The sequence below is a fragment of the Triturus cristatus genome, chromosome 6, assembly GCF_964204655.1.
Source record: "Triturus cristatus chromosome 6, aTriCri1.1, whole genome shotgun sequence".
Taxonomy (NCBI): domain Eukaryota; kingdom Metazoa; phylum Chordata; class Amphibia; order Caudata; family Salamandridae; genus Triturus; species Triturus cristatus.
Window position 1 is genome coordinate 175,496,086 of NC_140589.1, and position 26,244 is coordinate 175,522,329.

Consider the following 26,244-nt stretch of genomic DNA (forward strand, 5'->3'; position numbering starts at 1 on the left):
GCAAGGGATAGTGTTGTTTTTCTAGAATCTCACAGAGAGCCTGTGTGCATTTGGGAACCACTGTGAGAGAAGCATTTAGTAACATCTTGTATTTGCTGATAGATAACTCTTTTAAAACCTGTCATGTTGTCAAGATTTAGTAGCATTAGAAGCCAGTCTTTGCTTATGTGTTGATTAAATGAGTCAGGCTTTGACACAAAAGTGCACTTTTAAAATATGCACATTGTGTGCAGTTTCCTTACCACTTCCATAGTAGTAAATACATTTCGGTAAACTCCTAGGGATAGTGGTTGTTTTCTAGAATCACACTGTGAGTCTGTGTGCATTTGGGAACCAATGTGAGAGAAGTGTTTGGTAACATCATGTATTTGCTGACAGATAACTGTTTTAAAACATGTCATGTTGTCAAGTTTTAGTAGCATTAGAAGACAGTTATGGCTTATGCTTTCAATAAATGAGTCAGGTATTGACACTAAAGTGTAGTCGTGAAATATGTAGATTGTGTGCAGTTCCCTTACCACTTCCACTGTAGTGAATGAGTTTTGGTAAACTCCTAGGGATAGTGTTGTTTGTGTAGAATCCCACTGTGAGTCTGTGTGCATTTGGGAACCACTGTGAGAGAAGCATTTGGTAACATCGTGTATTTGCTGACAGATAACTATTTTAAAACATGTCATGTTGTCAAGTTTTAGTAGCATTAGAAGCCAGTCTTTGCTTATGCGTTGATTAAATGAGTCAGGCATTGACAGTAAAGTGCAGTCGTGAAATATGTAGATTGTGTGCAGTTCCCTTACCACTTCCACTGTACTGAATGAGTTTTGGTAAACTCCTAGGGATAGTGGCGCTTGTCTAGAATCACACTGTGAGTCTTTGTGCATTTGGGAACCACTGTGAGAGAAGTGTTTGGTAACATCGTGTATTTGCTGACAGATAACTGTTTTAAAACATGTCATGTTGTCAAGTTTTAGTAGCATTAGAAGCCAGTGTTTGCTTATGCATTGATAAAATGAGTCATGCTTTGACACTAAAGTGCAGTACCATGTAGTATTGTCTTCACTGCACCAGAAATGAAAATTTAAAAGTTTTACCCAGGCACTGTGCTAGAAGTAGTCTGATGATTTAGTCAGTTAGCATGTAGTCTTTTAGTGAGGTAGGCTTTAGGGCATGAACTGCTTCAAAGTAGTATGCACTATGTATGTAGTGTTTTAACCATCATCACACTTGTGGTTCAGGGCTATAGTTTCTTAGTCAGTTTTTATATAAAATGTGTTTGTACAGTAATGGAATACTGTAAATTTGAAAGTTATTAATATACATTTATTTGTGATTCTTTTTTGCAGATACTGTTTTTCAACGTTAAAATAGAGAAATTATGCCAGAAAAAAAAGAAAAAGAACAGAGACAGGAGGATTATTTGAAGAAACATCAACCACAAGTATTGAATGAACAAGATAATGTGGCTAAAAGGAAAAAATCTTCTGGTAAGATCACAAAGCAATTTATAAAAAATGTTAGTGGGAGCAAACAGAATGTAGATAATGCTGTAACTTCAGAGAATTTTTCAAGTAAGGAAAAAATTCAAAGTAAGAGGAAAAGTAAAAAAGCAAATGTTCAGTCAAAGGAGATAAAGTATGGTAAAAGAAGACAAAATCAGTATAAGGAATTACGCAAAAAAATATTTTACAAGAGAGTAGTGCATAATTTGCTGAAAGATGTGAAGAAATATAAAAAGAGAGCTTTATTTTATAAAAAGAAGAAGCATATTGAAAGCATTGTGGAAAAGGCTTTTGAAGTAAAAAGGAAATTGTTTATTTTAGTGTGAAACATAATTTGATCACTAGATAAACCAATATATGTAATGAAGGCCAAAAGTAGGAGGAAAAGAGTTATTAATAAGAAAAAAAATTGTGATTTTTTTTGGGAGAATGGAAACACAGTTCTAGTTCAGAGCCTTTTTTTAATGAAGAGAGTTATTCACGAGTGAAAAATTATTGTATGCAGTTGACACCAGTGGTAGAGGTTAGAGGTTGTCCAATGGAGAAAGAGAAAATGGTTGAAAGAAATGCAGAAGAAGTGATAGCTGATGAAGTTTTAGGGAGACGTGCTAAAAACCCTGTGTACACTTGGGATTGCAGTAGTGTTTGTAGTGTACGACAGGAATCTATTGAAAAATTATGTCGTTTTTTACGAGCCTATACTAAAAAAAGTGTAAAACAAAAGATTAAGCTGTTGCAAGGACTAGACCCTTGCAGAGTGAGAAAACATACTGGTTTGCAAGGTCATTCTCTGGCTTGTCTTTCTAGGAAAGTTTGTGAAAGTGTTTTTCACAATTTCAGAATGCTGGCAGTACATCATACTCAAATGCGGAAGTTAGCGAGAAGGTTGTATTATGCAAAAAGTCCAGCACTAAAGTTAAGTGAGTTGAACAGTGCTCTTTTACATGGGTCAGTTTCAGATGTGAAACAGGTCTGTGAGCATATTGAGTTTTGTTACTTTGGGCCTCAGCAAGAGAGTGAAGAAACTGACACATTAGTAGAACAAGATGTTGAAGACAATGTAGAACCTGTAATTACAGAAAAATTTGAGGATGAAATTACAAAGTTTAAGGTAATTTCAGGTGAAAGACCAAATGTTTCTTGTATTTGTTTTCGGCGAAGTCACTATAAAAATCAGACTAGGGGTGTCAATCTGTATTTAAAAAGTGAAATAGAAGATAATGATAAGTAGATGGAATTTGCAACTTATTTGTTGGTAGAGGATTGTTTTGATTTGGGATGTGAGCAGCGTATTTGCAAATATTGTTATAACAAATTAGATGAGAATAAAATGCCTGCTAGAGCTGTTCATAATAATCTAGAGTTGGTTGCTATTCCTCCAGAGCTGATAGATTTAAATATGTATGAGTTTATTCTGATACAATGTGTTCACCCGTTTCAGGCTATTGTTCGTATGGAGCCCAAAACAAGTAAATTACCTCCATCAGAGTTGCAAAGAGGATTGAAAGGAAGAGTTGTGTATTTACCATTAGATTTAAGGAAAAATATTGAAACTATTGGTGTAGATCATGCAGAAAATGAGCCACTAGTCATTCTAGTTTATGGTGTTCCTACTAAGAATAAGAAAATCTGGCAAGAGTTCGTGGATGTTAGAAAAGTGCAAAAGGCATCATTGTATCTGTTAAAAAATAATTTAAGTACTATAGAAATGTGTTTGTTGGAGAAGAAGAAATAGATTTAGCAGAAGATAGTGAAACATTAAGTGGACAAATTGAAAAAGTGGACATGTCCAGATGTGAAGAGATCTATGAACATTACAGTGTACATCCACTTCATTCCAAAGAGGTGATGGGGAATACGATTGAGTTGTTTCAAATGAAAAAAGCAACAGGAAGTCCCATGAGTGTATGGGAAGAGAGCTTGGAAGCTTGGAAGCTCGTTGTTTCCCGCAGTTGTTTCCAACAGGAAAAGGTGGATGATATGATGAACGTCCTGTGCAGATTCCTGCATCTGACTATCGGACAACAAGATTATATGCAGAAGATCCAAGATTTCGACAATGTATCCCTTATATGTTTCATCTTCTGTTTGAAAGTGACTTGTCTGGACTTTCATATGCAGTAAATCACATTTTAAAAACTGGAATGCATCTTCAAAATGTAACTGCAAAGGATTTTATGGATAAAGTGCATCAGAGAGATGATCATTTAGAATCTCAGTTGATTAATCTGATGGCATGTCAGCGTGGGACTAATGAATATTGGTACCGTCGACATGGAGAACTGAAATGTATGCTATGGAACTTGGGAACTCCTACATGGTTCGTTACACTAAGCTGTGCTGAGTATGCTTGGGATGATTTACTTGAATTTCTTCGAGAGGCAAATTCCAATATAAAAAATATTGAATACAAGACACCTGGAGAATTGTGCTCTTTGGATCCTGTCAATGTATGCAGATATTTCAATCATAGATTTGAAGCTATGATGTCTTTCATCTGCAATAAAAAGAATCCTCCTCTTGGAGAAGTTTTGGATTTCTTTTGGAGAAAGGAGTATCAAGCAAGAGGTGCTCCTCACATACATATGTTGTTATGGGTCAAGGATGCCCCCAAATTTGGAACAGATTCAGATGAAACTGTTTTGTCTTTCATTGAAGATTATGCTACATGTGCTCTTCCAAATAGCAGAGAAGAGAACAACTTAAAACAACAAGTCTTACGATTTCAAAGCCACAGGTGTGGAAAATACTGTCGACGAAAGTACAAGTCAAAGGATAAGTTCTATATCAAATGTCGTTTTGGATTTCCACGTCCTGTATTATCCAAAGGAAGAGTGAACAGTTTTATGTCAGCTGTATGACATACCATCACAAGAAAGTCTCCGAAAAACACCTTCAGCTTAAGAAGAAGCGAAGAATCAAAATACATAAACGACTACTATCCAGTTATTTTATCCATGTGGAACGCTAACATGGATATTCAGTATGTTGCGGACAATTCCATTGCTGTTGCTCGATATGTAACGTCTTACATTACTAAATCAGAAAAGACTGAATTGAAAGAAATGTGGGAAGAGATTTCTCACGAGAAGACTCTAAGTAAGAAATTACACAGTTTCAGTTTGAAGAAGTTATCGCATCGTGAAATTGGAGCATCTGAATGTTCAGATCGGTTATCATCTGCAAGTTTATATTCCAAAAGTAGAAGAATCATTTGGGTGAGTCTAGGTCTTGCAGGAATGCGAAATCGGGTACTGAAATCTGTTCAAGAAATTGAATATTTAGCAGAAAATGACCCTGAAAGCACAGATATTTTGAGAACCAATATGTTGGACACATACTATCCAAATAGAAGTCATCATCTTGAGAACATGTGTCTCTATGCAAAACTACACTTTTAAACGGAATATTACAGAGAACATCAATGATGGAAAATATGGAGTGATTGGTTCTGAAGGATGTCTGGTGAAACAAAGGAAAGGACATTTAATTAATCACAGAAAACTGAGTTGCGACACTGGTGACAAAAGGGAATTTTACTATTTAGCCCTTTTGCAAATGTTCAAACCATGGCGTTCTGAACTGGAATTACTTGGAGATTTTCCCAGCTATGAAGATTCATTTAATGCTTGTAAAGATAGCATACAATGCAGTGCTTTCGCAAATTATGTCAAAATGTTGAATGATGAAATTGATCAAGAAGCTATAATTGCAGCTGAGATTGCTAGAGACAGTTCTCAAGACAGTCAAAGTTCTGCTGCACTGATTCAAGATCCACTAGGACAACCAATTGTTGGAAATGAAGCAGAGATTGCAATGAATGAGGTGGAAACAGCAATGTATCAAGCACAAGAAGATGCAATACAGTTAGGAAACTTGGAAGAGCAACTAAATGTTGAACAGAAACAAATATATCAGCAAGTGAAAGAGCAGATTGACCATGGATTACTTCATGAAAAGAGAGTGTGCTCATGTACATCATTTCAACATATCCGAATGTATGTGAGTGGTCAAGCTGGAACAGGAAAGAGTTTCTTAATGAAAGTAATTACAAGTTATCTGCAAAAAACAACTGAGTCGCATTTGTCTTTTGTTGTCACTGCTCCAACTGTGTTGGCAGCACATAACATTAAAGGAATTACTTTACATCGTTTACTAATGCTGCCTGTAGAGCATGAGAACAAATTGGAATACCACAAGCTATCTGGAGAAGCTTGTTGTGAAGTTTCAAGAGTCCTGAAGAAAATGAAACTTCTCATTATTGCTGAAGTGAGCATGGTTTCAAACTTGATGCTTGCCTTTGTGCATTTAAGAATGCAGCAAATTCTTAAAACAGAGTATGACGTGTTATTTGGAGGAAAACACGTCATAGTTTTTGGAAATCTACTGCAACTGACACCGGTAAAAGGACAACCGGTATTTAAAACACTTGCCTATGAAGATACCAGAAAGTCTCTTGGCAGTGTTCGTAATGTGAACATTTGGAGTAATTTTGAATACAAAGAACTGACAACAAATAATGCGACAGGCAAATGATGCTGAATATGGAAGTATTCTTCAAGATATAAGAATTGGAATTCTTTCAAAACAAGGGAAAGAAGCTTTGTAGAGTCGATTACTTTGCAATGTCTTTCCAAATGAAAATGCAGTTCCTGCAAAAGTGTACGTGGAAATTGCTAAAAATAAGTCAGTGATTTGCTTAATGCCAACACTGCGTGAGTGTTCAATATTCAACGAAGAATTATTAAAATTGGAAAATGAAGAAATTGTAAAAATGGAAGCCATCGATAAAATACTACATGAAGGAATTACTATTATTTTGACGGGTAAGTTGAGATCAAAACTGCATTGTTTAGAAAAAAAATATCTAAAACTGCTGGTTGGGAAAAGACACTGTTTGCGTGTGTAAACTGTCGGGTAATTTTAAGACATAATTTGGATGTAGAGAAAGGTTTAGTTAATGATGCAATGGGCAAAGTGGTGGATTTTGTGAATTATCAGAAAAAAGAAGGAATTGAATTTTTAAAAATTAAATTTGATCAGATTGATGAAGTTAAAGAAATTGGTTGTAGTTCAGTACGTTTTTTGCTTGTTAAAGATTTATATGTCCGTATGAAACAATTTCCATTTTCTCTGGCATATGCAGTGACTATTCATAAATCGCAAGTATTAAGTGAAGACAGTGCATTGGTGAACATTGGATCTACCGTATTTAAAGAGGGTATGGCATATGTTGCTTTGTCGCGAGTCAGAACATTATCTGGTTTGTTTTTGATTGATTTTGATGAGACAAAGGTTACTGCAGATGCACACTGTGTAAAAGAGTATAATAGGTTAAGAAGGGTGTATGCTCCAACTTTAGGTCAATATCCTGTATTTGAAAAGCGTATGGTTGGTCGAAAAAGAAGGTTAGAGAATATCTGTTCTGAAGGTATCAAGAAAAGAAAAGAACAAGATAATGTTGTGATTGCAGGTAAAAAGAAATTGGACACTGTTGGAGAGATTGTTGGTTATCAGTTTGAAAATAGTTCTGGTGTCAACTGCTATGCTAATGGTCAATGTTGTTTTTTATCTTGAAGGTTTGCAAGAACAAATCATGGAGAATCGGCAAAAAAGATTTTGTTCTCTGTTGCATTCTGTTTATGAAAAATTGACAACAGATAAAAGTAAAATACAATCTGTTTCAGATGTTCGTAATGTTTTGGATGTGTATTCTGGTTCTACACAATTTACACAAAATATCCAACAAGATGCTCAGGAATTTTTAATGTATATGATTACCATTTTTGAAAATGAAGGTGTAGAAATAGAAAATATTTTTGGCCTTTCTTACAAATGGGAACATGATTGTGAAAATTGCATGTATACATGTAGCACCAATGTAGACACTGAGAGATTTCTGTATTTAACATTACCAGACTGTAAATCAGTGTCTTTCAATAAATTAGTTAAAGGTGCAAATCAAAACATGAAGTGTAGCCAATGTAAATCAGAAATGTTATCCACATTATTCTTAACAAAATATGGAAAATACATAATTTTAATGATGCAACGTTGTACAGCTGATGGAAGAAAATTGGATACTTTAATAAAGCAATTTGTAGCAGCACAACTATCAATATCAGGAAGGACTTTTGTAGCAATTGCTATAATTTTCCATGATGGTCCTTCCACCACATCTGGACATTACACTGCCTATCTAAAATGTGACAAAGGCTGGACACTTTGTGATGATGCCCAGTTGGTTTTCAAACAACGTTTGCCTAGTGAATTACCAAATTCCTACCTAATATTTTGAAAGCCAAAGTTTTAGGAAGATAATTCACTCTCTGAGGAATTTATTATTATAATTTAATAGGACTACCATTGGACAATTTACATAAAGAAGAAGTGCAAAAATACCATTTGGCCTCAAGGAAAGGTATATTTTTGAATTATGGACTTTTTGGTGGTCATTTATTCAGTGATTATTTTAATGCGGCAACATTTACAGTTTTTATAAGTTAAAGTTATAAAATTTTGTAATCTGTAAGCATTTCATATATGTATGATTTGTATTTTCTGGTATTTTACTGATAATAGTATGTTGTTGTTTTTTTAACAATCTTTCTGATTGTTTTTTTTGTTGCCCGCTGTTAAGTGATGAGTTCGATTGAAATCACCATTTCTAGTGAAATTCAATATATTCTGAGAACAGCAAAAAAGGCAAACATATTACTTTGTGGAAATTATGTTGTGTTGTAAAAAATGTATTATTACATGTTATATAAAAAAAATTCTTTTCTTTCACAGATCCAAATTTTAAAATAAGCAATTTTTAAGAATTTAGATTTGAATGAAAATGTGAAAAAAATGTGTAACATTTTTTATTCCTATTACTGTGAAGGTAAGTTTAACTAAGTCTCAATATGCAGAATGAGAAGGTCTGCAAGAAGCTACAAAGTGGAAACATATTTCTAAAAACACTCTGTTTATACCTATGTAGATTTGAAATCTGACCATAATCAGATATCATATGACCTGGAAAAAAAAGATATTTGAGGGGTTCATATTATTTCCTATTTTAGCTATTGAAGGACCGCAATTATTTCAATCATTCTTCTTTGAACATCTTTGCAGACAAAACTCTGTGCTTACTTTTATCATTCGCAAGGAATTTTAAAAACGGAAATATGTCACTTTTTGTAACATAGTTATTGTGTAAGATACTGTTTCATATTTACAAAGAGAGGAAAAGGCACTCTGTGCACTTTTTATACTCCATGTAAATACAACCTCATCATGCAGACCACTTTGCGTTGATAGGGTGTTCTATAAGTGTTGTTGTGCATGATTGCCCTGAATACTCATAGAACAAGACACATGTCTAGATTTATCATAAATCATAAATCTCGATATGTGTGTGAATGGTGCACCATTCTAAAATTGGTGTAGGAAAGCACAACAAGGAGAATTGTTTTCATTTCTCCACATTTTTATATCTTCAATGCATGGTGAAATGTTCAGCATACATTGAAGGAGAAAAATGCATTTTCTCATTGTTTTAGTGCAGGAAGGTGTGTCTTCCTACAGAAAAACAAACAGCACACAACACAGATATCCTTGCACTACAGTGCAAGGGTGCCTGTGTCACCACATGGCTGAAGTTTAAGCAGCTGTGCAGACAGAAGCATAGATTTGCCACATATTTATGTACATATGTTGCATCCCTGTGCTTCGGAAGTACTACAGCACACTGCAGTTAAAGAGGTTACTGTGTGATGCTGCAGCACTTCCTCATACTTCTGCACTTATACATTCACCATACGCTACTAATGCATTCATTCAGTCTATTACGTACTACACATACATTCATCTAAACTAACACAAACAAAGAAATTTAGCTCTTTTTTAAAACCAGGAAAGTTAGTTCTTATAAGAACTTTTTTTTTTCTTCTTTCTTCTTTTTTAATTTTTTGGGGGTTTTCTGAACAATTTTTAATTTTTTTGGATTTTTCTGCAAAAAAACAAAACAGGAGGAACCAAACAATTAACTTCAGGGAACAATAAAAAAAAAAAAAAAAACTAGCAAATGTGACTTTCTTGCCGGCGGCAGATCAGATCAATCGACTGCTCACCATAGCACAAATTCTTATTGCACTTAGTGCAGAGCACTTTTAAATATTGAAATTGAGGATGGATGTCCAAGGTTTGGGCTGATGTATGCACTCTTGATGTGCTCGGCTGCGATGAGGTGGAAGGCGCAGGAGCAGGAGTGTTTCTCATCCGTTTGCACTCTTGTCGTGCAAGAATATTTGGATGAAGGCTCCTCAGGTGCTTCATCATACTTGCCGTGCCGCACGAGTATTTCTTGTTAGGGTCCCCTCTTGACAGCACTCTTTTGCAAATCTTGCACGTGACCAAGGTGGCATTGGTCTTATTCTGCCCCTCGGGAAAAGTAAAAAATTTCCACACCACTGAAGAAAAACATTCTTTGGGTGGTGCCTCCACCAAAAATTCATCCTCAGAAGTATGAGGCGATGCAGGTGATGCCTGCTGCCCTGAAGCCATTTTTAGTTGAAAAAAGTTAGAGCTAAGTGTAAACTTAGTCTAAAAAATCTTCTTCTCTCCAAAGAGATGGTGCTCTAAAGAAGGTCAAAGAAGAATGATTGAAATGGGTGGGGTCTTTCAATAGTTAGAAGAGGAAGTGTAATGAACCAATCAAATCTCTTTTTTTGCAGGTCACATGGGATCCGCGCACCGTGCGCATACGCAGCACGCACCCAGCGCGCATCCGCGAAATTGAATTGAAAAAAATGATAGGATTAGATGTAAAAATATATTAGTTGTAAGACTAGTTTAGAGTTTGTCTTCAATTAATATTCACATGAAATACATATATATATGTTTTTCTAAATGTTAAATATTTCGCGGGATCCGCGCACCTATCGCGTCATAGATGCAAATGACGCATCACGGAAGCGCGTAAACGTCGCGTTACATACATCTGGGAGTCGCATACCGGCCGCATTGCGATCGCGCACTAAACACGTACCCAACGCTTACCATGCGCGGATGCTATCGCGTAGGGATCGGGAACGGTGCGCTTAGGGTGCGCGGATCCAAAAACATTGAAAAAAATATATAACATAAAGTTTTGCACATATAGGTAAAAAAATATTTTGAAAAATATAAAAAAATATGTTTGAAAAACCAATTAAGTTCAAATAATATTTTTTAATTTTTAAAAGAATTAATTGAAAAAATAAGTTTAAAAAATAGTGATAAAAAAGTTTTTTAAAAAAATGTAATTAATGAAATTGACACACAGAAATTTGAAAAATATACAAATCCAATCAAAGTCGTTAAACATGATATCTTCAGGGATAAGTTAAAGATAGGAGTTGGCATTTAAAAAACCTTTGAAATTCACTGAAAAAGCCATAGGTTTCATGCACGTTATAGTTAGGAATTGGCATTTAAAAAACCTTTGAAATTCACTGAAAAAAACAAAGGTTTCAGGGGCGTTATAGTTAGGAATTGGCATTTAAAAAACCTTAGAAATTCACTCAAAAAACCATAGGTTTCAGGGGTGTTATAGTTAGCTGGACATTTCCCTCGTACAAAACCCTAGAAATTCCCCTGTTATAGTTAGTTCAGCTAACTATAACTCGCGCCCCCGCAATGCACTGCTGATGACGTCACATATTACATCACTCATGACATGGTCAGTGACATCACTGATGACATCACTGATGACATCTGAAATGACATCACTGATGACATCACTGATGAGGTCATCTATGTGACAAATTAGTGCACCTTCTCACACCCTACTATAAATGTTGATACACCAACTCAAAATTTCAGACGTCCATTCTCAAAACCATAGATACTCCAATACCAATAACTACATACCCACTTATTAACTCTTAGGTCTACATACACCCCCACTCATTCACCTGTACAGTCACTCATACTTACAGTCACTCTGTACAAGACTATCATATGCATTTATACACCTACATAGAGACTCACATACCACCAATCATCCATAGAGGTACTCTCACACCTAGTCAGTCGTGCAAATAATTAATTACACTCCCATTTACTCACCTATGCAGTTATACACACTCAAGTTCACTTACTCATAAAAATAGTACCACATTCTTACGCTCTTATACAATCATTGATACAAGCACACACTCATCCATACAGCCACTCTCACAATCACACACTCTTACATATACCCACTTATATACTCTTACACGCATATATACTGCCTTTAACATATGTAGTTAGTCACAAATGTACCACTGAGATATACATTCAATCCCTAACACACCCATACATACACTCACTCAACTATACAGTTCATCACAGATGCACTCTTAAAACCATGCACCCATAGAATCAACCACTCACACATCTATGCACAGTCACACACAGCCTATGCACACAAACACTCAGGCACCCATACAGATACTCAGACAACCAATCAATAACCCATATAGACACTCATATAGCTATTCACAAAAACATGCAGCCAATTATACACCAACACACAGACACATACAGACATTCACACAGTTTAGTCACTAGTCTGCAGTAAGATACATTTAATGACTCACTTATAGAGTCAGTTACGCACCTAGAAAATCATCCATTCACACACTTGTACACCCACTCATTCTTCAACAGGCCTTTCAATATATATATTAAACATATTAAAACTTTACAGAAACACAGACTCACTCGATGATGTCATCAGTGATGTCATTTCTGATGTCATCAGTGATATCACTGACCATGTCATGAGTGATGTAATATGTGACGTCATCAGCAGTGCATTGCGGGGGCGCGAGTTATAGTTAGCTGAACTAACTATAACAGGGGAATTTCTAGGGTTTTGTACGAGGGAAATGTCCAGCTAACTATAACACCCCTGAAACCTATGATTTATTCAGTGAATTTCTAAGGTTTTTTAAATGTCAATTCCTAACTATAACGCCCCTGAAACCTTTGGTTTTTTCAGTGAATATACATATATATATATATATTATCTACTGGCGGTCGCCAGTAGATAGTTATAGTTAGGACCGTGTTTCCATAGGAAATCAGAAAATTCTATTTTGAATAACTTTGGCGCCGGTTGACGAATCCTCGCGAAACTTTCAAAACTAATGGGGCGCTCCGCTCAGCTCCTACCCTGAAAGTCTCGGGGTGATTCATCAAGCGGGGGCTGAGAAAAAAGGGGGGTCCCAAAATGCATTTTCCCCATGCATTTTCCCATAGGACCTTTAGTCGAAGGTACAGCCCGAACGGCTGAACACAATTACTTGGAATTTGGCAGAGAGGTAGTCCTCAGGTCAGGCATGTGCCTTTTGCATATATGGTGTCAATCTGTTCAGTACTTCCTGAGAAAATTGCAGTTAAAAGCACATAAATATCTATAGGTGCGCACAGTGCGCGCACCCTAACGTGCGCGAGCGTAATTCTGATTGGTGGTTACATGTGAGTCAACGTTCGAATCGGTCGAAATCAGGAAGTGTCGGCCGCCATTTTCTGTGTTTTGGTTGTGTGATAGTGAAAACGAAAGGTGGAGAACGTATAAAGGGGGCAGGGTAGAGAGTTACTGACACCCTAGCCTTTGTCAGGGGGTCCCTGAAGGACCCCAAAGGATGAAAAAAATATTTTCTTTTTTAAAAAAAAAATCGCGGGGTGCGGCACGGTGAAAAACCTTAAAAAAATAAATAAACAAGCCATTCCATATTACAGGATACAGTCAATCTATAACTATATACATAGGTAGTTAATTGTAAAATAAATATATAAAAAATATAATAATACATACATAAATTAGCATTTAAAAAACCTTACAAATTCACTTAAAAAACCATAGGTTTCACACACGTTATAGTTAGGAATTAGCATTTAAAAAACCTTGCGAATTCACTTAAAAAACCATAGGTTTCACACATGTTATAGTTAGCTGGACATTTCACTCTTAAAAAACCATTGAAATTCCCCCGTTATAGTTAGTTCAGATAACTATAACTCGCGCGACCGCCACTCTATCACAAGGATGATGTCATCAGTGATGTCATGAGTGATGCCACTGACCATGTCATGAGTGATGTAATATGTGACATCATGAGCAGTGGATTGCGGGCGCGCGAGTTATAGTTATCTGAACTAACTATAACGGGGGAATTTCAATGGTTTTTTACGAGTGAAATGTCCAGCTAACTATAACATGTGTGAAACCTATGGTTTTTTTAAGTGAATATATATATGTATTTTTATGTATCCTGCCTTAAGTCTTTTCCTAATACTTCATTAATCTCACCCCTTTTGGGAGGTACATGATTCAATTCTTTATAATGTTTTCCTCTCCAGTAGTCGCACACCTCTGCTACATCTCATTATTCATTGCCGTCCAGTAAGTGGCTCTTTACCATACATTCAGTTTTTAGAGCTCCTGACCCCGATAATAAAAACAAAAATAGCTCTTTTATCTTTCCCCGATTCCTAATGGAACCAAGTAATACGTTGATGCAATATTTAAAACTAAATCTAAAAGGCACTGAGTGATACAGTTGATATAATTGAATTACGGATACCCCGTACCACAGATTATGACTGAAAAGATTAGTGATTCTAAGACAAAAGTGTTTGTTTATTGTATTCTCCTGGTTTTGTCTGTATATGTGTATGTTTCTTAACCTAAAGAGAAATGTGATTGCCCACTGTATTTTTCTTATTACTGTTCAATTTCTTTTCTCTGCATTCTGAGGATTAACTGTATTCTTAACTATATGTGAGTGAAATTCTTAAATGTAACAGTCTGTTTTTTGTACATATGTTTTTTTAAATAAGTTATATATTTGGTGTACAAAAATGCTTTATCCAGTATAGATACTGTGTTTTTTCTAAATAAAGAAAAAAATTGTACAGTCACGGGGTCCTACCTTGATGTTTCTAGGGAAACATATGGTATGATGAGAGTAATTATAAACAAAGTATGAATTGGTTGTGAGATTGAGTGAGGCATACCCAAAGGGAGTTTTTTTATATGACTGGATAGTCCATTTGTGATTTCAGTCAGTGTTTGACATTTGCAGGGAATTCTGGGCAAGAAAATGTAGTAGGACCCACACAAGACACTTTAGTCTCTAGGTTTCAGAAATCCCCTTTGTTCCTTGGATTCCCAGGCTGTCGGCCAATCCTGAGCCTGATAATTATGATCATCCACTATTGCAAATGAGAAAAATTTGGGATTTGCCATTTCTCTGCCAGTCTATATGTTGAAAGTACAATAAAAATAATCATAATGTCCTCTCAATTTTTGTGGGATGGCAATGATGTAGGACTCAGAGAGTCATAAAGACTGGTGGGGCTTTTGGGGTGGTGGGTGTTGGGTTGGGCCAGCCCCCACACCATTTTCTTTAAAAAACAAAAAAGGCTTTCTGCCCCAACTAATTTTTTTAATGGGTAAATGGTAGAAAGACTGTTGGAGTCATTTCAGGATGGGGACAAGGTCTAATATTGGGAAGAGCTGCCACACCCTTCCTGAAAAAAATAAAAATAAAATCACTATTCCCAAGCAGACCTTCTGTCCCATTAAGTAGCAAATTGGGAATAAATCCCCCAATCTGCGTTCCCAGGTGGCAGAAAGGCTGTGAGGCTCTTTAGGGGTGGGGGTCATAAAATCCCAGTTGTCTAATGGACGTTCTGCCCCCCCGAGGAAGTTAGACTGCTGAGCACACATACAATATTGGGGAATGATCCGAAGCCTGTTCAGGCTGGCCCACCCCTTCTTTAAAAAAAAAGAAATCTCTTGTGTTAATTGAACTTCTTACCTCCCCAATGTGGCTGATTGGGGTTGACTTCCCCAATCTGCTGTCCGGGGGAAGGAGGGGATATTTTTTGTGAAAATATTATTTCAGGCAGTATCCTGTCACCCTGAGGTGGGTAGATTGGAGTTAAATATCCCACTTAACTCCCCAGGGTGCAGAAAGACTGCATTTACATTTTTAGACAGGAGAACACCTCTACATGCATACAGCCCCCCTCACCCATCCCCTCACCCCCTGCCTCCTGGTAGGGTTTTTCATGCTTGTGGATTGCCTTGCACTGTTAAGTGCTCTAGTACTGAATACTGATTGTACCAGATCAAAATGAAAGCAGAGAGCTACTAATGGCACCGACTGCTTTCACTTAGGACACTGCGATTAACAGTGACCGAAACAAAAGAAAATTCAGGATGGGAGGCAAGCTCATCTCTCTGCATCCTGAATTTCTTTTTTAAAAATATTTATGGTGCTTGCATCCAATGGTTATCTTTGCTCAGTGTGATGAACAAACCATTCAGATTCTCTGCACTGTGAAGGGAGAGCAGTGGACGTGAACGGTCCGTCCACCACATGTAAGGTGTTACTGTAATGACCCTGCCCCAAGATGACACCGGAGCCAGCTAAAGTAATCACTCAAAAGTGACTTAAAATGAATAACCCTGTGCCCCAAAGTTGTCGTGATGTTTCTGCCCAAGGCCTAGTGCTAGCAGCATTTATCATGATGTGATTAGGCAATTTCCTCCTGTGTTTTAATAGGGAGATAGTCATTAATATTTTATTCTTTCTTCTTGACCATGCAATGGTAATTTATTAAGTAACAATCATAGGAAAAAATCAATTGGTCGGGCTTTAATATGTTAATATGCAGGCAATCTGCTTTTGTGCGTGCCTGTGTCTATATGACTTACCATATTAGAGCCAGACCTAGTTATGACACACCTTATTGTGTGTTCCCTATAGTCTTTTACTGTTTTTCTCATCAAGTAGTCACTCAATTGAAATTGGATTAACTTCTGTTTTAGTTCCAACTCCTCTTTTATTCCTCATGTTGCATTTTATGTTTTTTCTTTCCTTACACCCTCTAGAATAACGTCAATTTTTGATGATTAGCTTCCAATGTAGTATGACCAAGAATCTTTTAACAATCACTGGAACATCCAATGGTTGCAATAAAACTCTTCAAAAAAAGAATTCATTCATGAATAACTATATGAGATGTCTGCAAATCTGGGTTGAAGCATATAGACATGTGCGCGATGTAGTCGCATGTTTTTACTTTGATAGCATGCTTGTGCAGTGCACTAGCATGAACTGCATAAACCCGCCTGCTTCTTCACTGAGGAACTAATGGTTCATATTCAGTCTCCTAAGGAGGCCCGATGACAGTTTACTGTGCTTTAGTCCTTACCCGAGTGCTTATAGACACTACGCAGAATCAATGTACATATTCTATATATGTGACACAGAAAGATGTGTGTTTCTTCTTTCAGCTGTAATTACAATATTAAGGGTCCATATGCATTTAGAAGGTATTCGGTATCACCACTGGAAAAACCTGCATGCAGTAAGCTCAATTATTTCTGTAGCCTAAAAATATGTATAAATGGTAATATGTACTGCTTATGTTAAATGGAATAGCGATCAGTGGATAGACGACTAACAAAGGGCATACTCTGTTTTTGTAACATTGTTTTTTTTGTCTTTCTTTGCAGGAAATGTCCTAACAATATTTGGGTGGATCCTTACTGAAAAATATGAAACCTATGATTTCAACGTTGAATACATTGATGGGTAATGCATAGCATGTCCTTACTTTTCTTTAAATGTGCATCTATTTGATGCTTCTCATATATAATACATAAAATCAGATTCCTGCAGGGACTAAGCACAAGATGTGGCATAGCACAAGATACGGCATAGCACAAGAAATGGCATAACGCAAGATATGACATAGCACAAGATACGGCACAGCACAAGATACGGCACGGCACAAGATACGGCATAGCGCAAGATACGGCACAGCACAAGATGCAGCATAGCACATGAAATGGCATAGCACAAGATACTGCATAAGATACGGTATAGAACATCTTATTGAACCTGAGAGCTTGTCCCCTAGAAGCTGTTCTCAAGTAATTGCTTTTTACAGTTTTTGTATGGGTTGAAAAAGAGAAGACGATAACTGTAGGGTTATTGGGATTTAAGAAGAAGGAGCCAGAAATCATTTAAATGGGTCATACTGCAGTTTCAAAGTTATCTCATGTCTTGATGGATTAGTGTGACCATTCATGTGCTATTTTTCTCATTCTGATGCACAGACTTTCTTGACATCTATTCCCCAAAATGCCAAGGGAAAGTGACATCGTGCAATCTTTAACCACTGATAACATCACAGGGGACACCATGGGTCCCACTCTTAGCCCTTCAACAGTGTCATATTTCATAGGGAGAGGCTAAGTGGAGGTGAAGGTTACCAAGTAAAGTAAGCAATGCCTGAGAACCCTATTTCCTTCTTATTTGTATCACTGTTTTCGTGCCTCTAAGACTAAGGTTACAAGGGTAGTACCAGGGATGGAGGTGCTACATGGGGGGTAGTAACTGGTAATACCTGACTGTCCCAAATTGATATCTATTTTTGTTTTCCACACTATAAATCCAGCATCAGACTTACAAAAGGATTATATGAACTACTCACACATGGCATGGGCCAGATGCCTGACACAAGGACCTATTAAAAGTATTAAAAGTTTATTTTTCTATGCTAGAACACTTCATTTGCTCCTACCGACTTGGACAGAACATTTATGTGGACAACATTCAGGTACTCTTGAAGCAACTGACGGGATCTTGGGAACATAAGCACGTCTCTAGCTGCCTACTTTAATTCTAGAGCAGGTCCCAAGCTAACCTGCTATGCCTCAATCCCTCAAACCGAGATGCTGCCTTTGACATGCAACATTCAGCCTCCCCCTTTCCAATAATTCTACACATTGGTTCCCCACCTATACCAAAATGTAAAGAGTGCATTCTGGGTGTCACTCTTGAGGCTGACCCTTCCATCAAGTGAACACTGTCCGCAAAGTTAAATTCTACATGTGCAAATTACAGACTTCAAGAGACTGTGCTACCAACCATGTGCCACCCACCTTATCTTTGTCCTGAAGAACACAGACCCCAGCACTTTAGAAAAGAAATCCGTACATTGGCTCATGGGCAAAAAGCATACAGACTTAAAGGTATACTAAACAGCCCGCAAATATTTAGGCTAGCATACCCATGGCAATCTGTCTTATGTGTTCTATTTTCACCCAGAAATAGTATGCTCAAGGTCAACCTTCCTAAATGTTTTTCCTCAGTGGAAGATAAGGTAAAAGCACTTAGCACAAGGCGTATATCTCGAAAACGACATTCCACTGCTGATCCATTTCAAACCTGATTGCCTTATGTCCTAAAGATCTATGAAAATGTATCCATTCCGTTGAGCATAAACAAAGAAAGCTTGAGCCTATAGACTCTACATCTCACTTGACTTCCTTCTTTCTTCTCTCCTTTAAATATGTTTAGACATAGGTTCCTGGCAGCAGTAGGCAAAATTATACATGTATAGCATATTCAGATAGAAAGGGTTCAGAATGTTCTGTTTTTTTGTTTTATTTTATTAAGTGCAAACTCGACCTGAAGGTATCAGAGCGCTTTACATGAACACCAGTTGCGTTACAGACGGATACATTCATGTTGTTAGGCACAGGGAGATTAAGTGGTTTGCCCAGAATCACAGGCTGCTGAGTGTCCCTACTGATACTCGATCCTGGTTAACCAGCTTTGAGGTCAACTACTCAGCAAAGGCAATGATCAGCACTTTGCTCCTAAGAAATCATGGTTACGGCGAATTCCCATCATTGATCTCTCAATCTTCATGTCTTCTTCCTCCACATTGAAAAAAACCTTTAATATTGCACACACACATACATATCAGTGTCCCTCCAGTGCAAGTACTCCCTGTGTAAATTGTTATTATGATTGGTTATCCATGATTGGCATATTTGATTTACTGGTAAGTCTCTAGTAAAGTGCACTGAGTGTGCCAGGACCTGTAAATCAAATGCTACTAATGGGCTTGCAGAACTGATTGTGCCATCCATGTGAGTAGCTTTGTACATGTATCTCAGACCTGCATCTGTAGTGCCTGCGTGTGTAGTTGTAACTGCCATGTTGTCCTGGCAAGTGCACCCACTTGACAGGCCCATACTTTTCCTTTCCTTACATGTCAGGCATCCCTAAGGTTGGCCCAAGGTACCCCCATTGGCAAAGTGCTGTGTATATGAAAAGTAGGACATGTACTGGTATGTGTGACATGTCCTGATAGTGAAATACTGCCAATTTCATTGTTCACTATTAAAAGGCTATCTGCTCCATAGGCTAACATGGGAGTTGTTTTTTAACATCTTACAAGTGTAACTTTCCATTGGGACAAGATGGAGAAATAAACTTTAGGCTTTCTGAACTCAAAATTTAATAACACATCTTTTTAAGAAGATCGTGTTTAAATTATGTGTTTGAAAATGCCACTTTTAGAAAGTAGGCATTTTCTTTAACCATTCTGTGTGCATCTGCTGTTTTGTGTATTGACTGTCTGGTTTTGGAGTGACAGGAGCTGGGGATGTGCATTCACTGTAGACAGCCACAAGGGGGTTGAGGTGTGTCCTGCTTTTCCTGGGTGACTCGTAGCTGGGCTGGATAAAACTTGGTGAGAGAACTTTCACATTACAACTTGGCTGCATTTAGAGTGGTGGGAGGAGTTTCACATTACAACAGAATAGACTGTCTCCTTTGCACAATGCTGTCTCCCCCTCCTGTAGTCATGCTGAACCAGAGAGGACAGAACTGATTTGGACTGAGCTCAGAGACCCTTGCCACAAAGAGAACTAAGAGAAACTGGGGTATATGTATTGGACTTTGAACCCGAGTAAATTAGATCACTTCTGGACTCAAGAGGAACCTCTGCCAAAGAGAAGAGCTGGAAAGCTGTAGAGAGGAGTGCTGCCCCTTTGCTTTGTGTACTTTGCTGGGTTGGCCTGCAGTTGCTGATTCTGCTAAGGAGAGGACAAAGACTGGATCTTTGTTGTGAACCTGCTTGAAGAAGAATCTCCCAGGGCTTGTGTGTGCTGGCCTCCTGTTCTGAAGTCTCAGGGCCACAAAAACTTCACTCGCAATCCCCTGACCAGCAACTGGACTCCTCTGTGGACTCCTGCATTCAAAAGGATGCCAATTCCAGTTCCTAGGCCCTAAGAATTTTGTGGTTGGTGCTGCAAAGCAAGAAAAGCAACTTCAACGCCATCAGCGCTGCCACCAGTCATCCCGCAACTTGCACGAAGGCCAGGGACACCGCTTGTGAAGTGCACAATGCACTGCCTGCACCGCAGTTCTGACGCCCTTCGACGCCTGCAGTTTTCGATCTTCCCGAAGCCAACGCTCGCACCGATGCCGTCATGGCCAGAGCCTGCATCTCGTTATCATGGAGCCGATAACCAATGAGGGCGACTTCATGAACTTTTCGACGTTGCATCCCCTCACTGGAACTGACGCCTCATTGCTGACGCTGCCTAACTTCCTCTGTCCTGGATTCAACACCTCCCATCCTCATGAACTTGACGCCTCGCCTCCCCATGGCAACCGGGAACTGGCTTTGTCTGGGCAATGATTCCTCACCTCCACAAGGCCAGGCATCGTCTGTTGGCTTCATCTCCAAGGTATTGGCGTTTGGGGATCCGTGTGACTCCGTGCCCAGTCCCCGAACCTTGCGGTTGGAACCATACTTTGGATTTATGCCTGTCACGATGCTGTAATAGCACCAGGTGGAGCTATTTGTTTCCACAAGTGTTAATTTTTGAAGTAACTGTTTTAAAAGTGATATCTCAATACATGTATGTTGAATTTTTTCGTTTTTGTCTTGTTTGGTTTAGATAAAGATACTTTATTTTTCTAAACTGCTGTAGTGTCCATCGGTGGTGTTTTCACTGTGTTACTGTGCGTAGGGGTACAAATACTTTACACATTCCCTTTGGGATAAGCCTGTCTGCTCGTGCCAAGTTACCAAGGGGGTGAGTACGGGTTATCTAAAGTGTGTTATCCCCTTACCCTATTGAGAAGAAAGGGTCCTTACTTGGACAAAGGTGCATACCTCTGCCAATTGGAGACCCTCATTTCTAACATTCAATAAAAGGCAAATAATGTGCTTCCAGTTTTTGGTAATTTTCATAGACTGCAGAAATGGGCCCTAAGATATTGTTGCCATCTGAATTCCTGACCAGCAATGCTACTCTGCACTGTCTGTCAGACACTACAGAGAGAGGTTAGCTGGTTACAGCTATGAGATCACAGGCGTGACATCAGAAAAAGCATGGAAAGAAAAAGGCCACCACACTACAAAAACTGAAAGCTATAAAAAGAGCATGCACATTCAAAAAACATTGCATGAAACCATCGCACTGCAAGCTAGAGAAAAGATTCACCATGATGTACTACAGTAGTCTATCTCCTTTGTCTGGATTACCATTGTCAGAGGCTGAACATCTGCATTTTTACATAGAACAGGCGAACCTCAGGTAATGGCATGCACAGTACTCACACAATTACAGCCAGCCTGCCTGCTTCATCTGCAGTTTGGACTGTGCACACAACGTTTTGAGCTGATAAATGCTCTCTTCTTGACTTCATTAATAAAAAACTGAAGATTGCAGCGCCCCAACACCCCAATCAAGGCTATCAGGAGCCCTCTCTCTCTTGAACAACATGGCTTAGCACTTACGGCTTCAGTCCCTCCTACGAAAATACCATTATTTCCTGTTGAAAAGAAAGGAAGGCTGCCAGGCTGTGTTCTCCATCTTGTATGATCAACTCATGGCTGCTACTAGAACCTGCCCCCCATCTAGTCTAGTTCAGGATAGGGGGGAATCCTTTCTAATAGGTGTTAAACTAATCCTCTGGACAGCTCATATGATAGGCAGGTGGGGGTTCTTCCCTTAAGCAACATTTTCCTTGGTGAATCTTGCCTCATATATTTTGGTCAATTCTCACCTCACCTGTCCTCCTGGTTCCTCCTCAGCTAATTATAATTAGAGAATAAGACTTTGATGATAAGATATATTGCTGTTTTACTCCTAAAGGGACCCTATTAAGGGTATACCCATCAATAGGATATAAGTTCACCTGCTCAGAGAAGGTTTGAACCTATACGTACAGACTTTGATAAGAACCATTGCTCACAATGCATTGTATGCAGTTTCCACACCGTGGCACACAGTAGTGTATTTTTGTGTATTTGATCTCTTTGGGGTTGGCAACGTGACTAATCCTGTGACACTGAGCTACACACCCCAGGGTTACCAAATATGACCTCAAACATCACAGTGTTATGTGCCTACAACAAGGAAAGCCACATTCAATAGTGGGTGTTTGGAATGTTAAAGACCATTGCCAAATGACACCGGCAGTGCAAACTCTGTCCATTGTGGGTAAGCAGCCATGGACGTTTACCAATGTGATCACTTATGATCATTATTGAGCATGCCAGATTTTTATCAATAAACATAGCTGAAAAGGACCTTAGTTGGTGTTAAGCAAGAATCCACCTGCAAATGAAACATCTGTTGCCACTTCCACATTAGTGTCTTTGTGTCCATGAACAGTAAGTGGTGATGCTCGTTCATTAGTGTATGCAACACTGTAAGGGTCATATGTACAAGGAAATGTTGGATTGCTGAGCTGCACCAAATTCGGTAGTGCCACACTCCAATATTTCAAAAATGCAGGGATGCTGTATATTTTCAACAATACGGCGCAAACCTGTGTTTTCCCTAGCGTTGGTGCTAAAAGTAGCTGCCTAGCGCTACCACAGGCTCCCTTGCATCATAGTGCAAGCTAACCTGCGTTGCAGGTATTGATTGTTTATGTGCAGGAAGGTGTCCCTTCCTGCACATAAACAATCCATAATGGCGATTTGTTACTCCTATGTGTGCTGAATGCAGCGCACATAGAAGTAGCAAATCGTCATTATTTAATGATTGTTTAAAAGGTGTCCATTCCTGCACATAAGCACTCATTAATGGTGTTTTGCTCTTTCTACGCAAACACGAGGAGAAATAAAAGTATTTCTCCTAATTTCGCCATTCTAAGGCCGGCTCTTGCATGGCGTTGGTTTTTGGTGCTGCCTCAGATTTACACCTCCTTGTAAATCTGGGGCAGCATCAAACAGCCATGGGTGTTATGGTGGAACGCCCACAGCAACATCCACTGCACAGCCCTTTTATGCTAATTGATGCGTGTAAAGGGGCCGTATTCACAAGGCGGCCTTAAGCCACAGAAAGTGGCTTAATGCCACTATGTAAATATGGAGAAGTGCATAGTGCCACCAGAAAGTCGCTAAAAGTGATGTTCTGGTGGCGCTATCCCCTTCTAAATTACCGTAGTCTTTCATAAAGTGTTCTCGGATGCATTAATGTCTGCCAAGACAAAATTACATGTTACTGAAATGTTTGACTATGAGAACTATCCCAAACAAACTTTAACAACCCCAGTGAAACAATTTCTAGATAATAACCCGTGGGCTGACTACAGCATATGATAACTATTGACACCACCCTACTGCTCTGTGGGGTAAACTACTCAAGGATTGAGTCATGAGCTCTATAACAACAATTCCGTCAGAGACCGAAGAAGGCAGTAGCTATGGGATTTCTTGTCATAGAATATGCATTACTTGCTAAAAAAGTAGGTTATGTTAGTCAAAGAGATCGAGGTTAGTTGTTATCTAAATACTGCATGATCCATCCCTCTTGCCAGACCAGTGAGCACCATCCTGAAGCAAGAAAATCAGATGGCTGGTTACAGTGTACCATTTGACCCATATATTCCATTGTGTTTCTTTATTGGAGGAGTGCTAGATGGAGCGACCCGCCGCCCTTTAGAGCTTGAGAATGTTGTTCGCCCCTTTGATCGCCTTTTGCTTGCCAAGAGTCATGGGGAACATGGGTTTCCCACACAGACTGTTGTGGACGGATTAACACATGGGCCTGGACTATTGAAAATGGTTACAATGCAAATAAATGGTTAAAGGCAAACCTAAAACAACAAGCATTTGCAATGCAAATAGGTCTCACATTTGTGAGTTAGAGCTATTGACGTTGTAAATGGCAATTTCTTTTTTACCTACACATTTTATTTTTGGAGTGAATGCATGTAGAATGCAAAATCCCTTGTAAAGGTCCTGCACACCATAATAAATATATTGAAAAAGACGCAGTGTGGATTGTGTCAACAATTGCTTAGCACGTACCTCATGGGTGAAGTGTCGCCACACATGCACACTGTGGTGCTTTAATAATGCAAAACTCATTAAGAAAAGTAGTGCTTACAGACTAAACAACGCGATCGGAACATGTGAATCTGAATCCCGGCTTCTCTTTCATTTTCTGGACTATTTGACTCACTATCCTGCATCTTGGTTATCGCCAAAACACTCGGAGGCAATGAAGTTTGCCAACGGGGCGGGGGCAGGGGGGCTTTGGGGGTACATGAAAATGTATTCATTGCCTAGTTGTCAAAGGTCGCCTGGTGCTATTAGTTAAAAGAGTGCAGATTTCATGAAGATATTAAGAGTACTCTACTCGCATCTATGAGGAAATCGACATTAACTAAACAAAATGCCAGAATGCGTGTCAGTTTTCACAGTGTTTTAGACAGTACTGGTTGCTTAGTTTCATTGCATTTTTTTTTTTTCTTATTTACTCTTTTACACAGCATCCAAAGTAGGTTACCTAACCCCAAAGCCCTGAGTTGTTAAATGACCCATAGAAGGGAGTCTTTTACAGTTGAGCAAATGTGTCCAAATGTAGTTTTGGTAGTGCCATGGAATGATCAGCCAATGAGATACTCGATGAGCAGTTATTTAACTACACGTTTAAAACGTACGGTATTGTGGCTGTTGTTTGTTTGTACCCAACCACCTCTTTGAATGTGTTTAATAACACAGAGGTTCATCTACCAGACAGTGATCACAGAGGGGCGACTAAAGCACAGAACAAAATGTATTCATTTATCCTGAGTGTGAAGGCACCTGGAAGGCTTAGGTGCTCGTTCAGATTGGCTAGGGATCCTTGCGCTTCTACAGACTCTGCCGTGCTCCTCTGCACCTGCAGGGCACAGCTCAGAATCTGCAGCTTCTGCTAAGAATAGATGAGGGGGATGAGGTTGGGGCATGCGGGAGTTGCCGGCAGATTTCCAGGTTATTGAAAGTGATGATTCTGACGTGAGGCAATGGAGACTGACTTTGTCTGTTTGTCTGCAGCAGTCTATTTTTCTACCATCTACCGGGCTCACTGTCATGTATCCATTTATCGCTCTTTGTTAGAGGTGCGCAAGCCAATATATTAATTAGCAGGTAGAGCCAGCCGGAGAAGAGCCAAGCGTAAACGAGCCAGTGGGCGAGACGTGAAAATTATCGGCATGTTAATCATACAGTAAACATGATGTAAATGTGCGATAATGTCTCGTCAGAATTCACAAAAGTGCATTTCTTTTGCGCGTCACCTCAGTGCACAAGATCATAGCACTGAATTGAGAGGAACTTATTAAAAGTGCTTGTTTTAAGCATGAGTTAAAACACTGCCGCTCCTCCTGCCTGACAACAATGCCATTTGTGAACTAAGAGGCGTCAGTTGCCATGCATACCCCGAATGTTGCCTAGAGTCTTATTATATTTAGAGTAACATTAAAATCTAGTTAATTTAACAAGAGAAGTTTTTGTACAGCACGCATCTTGAACACGCATATTTCAAGGTGGCAATACTAAAGATGAAAACGGAAGTGCCGGCAGGCAAGAAAACACGAACGAGAGTGGGGAGAGGGCCAGGGGA

The 26,244-nt window shown here is 38.7% G+C and overlaps 1 protein-coding gene across 1 annotated transcript in view; it reads left to right on the plus strand.

Annotated features, from left to right (window-relative positions):
• The window catches only part of PKHD1 (PKHD1 ciliary IPT domain containing fibrocystin/polyductin), a 1,788,124-nt gene that overhangs the window by 342,070 nt on the left and 1,419,810 nt on the right, over window positions 1-26,244 (plus strand). Inside the window, exon 6 of the mRNA XM_085609531.1 lies at window positions 17,044-17,122. Within this exon, the coding sequence (XP_085465657.1) occupies window positions 17,044-17,122 (79 nt within the window). The remainder of the gene's footprint in view (window positions 1-17,043; window positions 17,123-26,244) is intronic.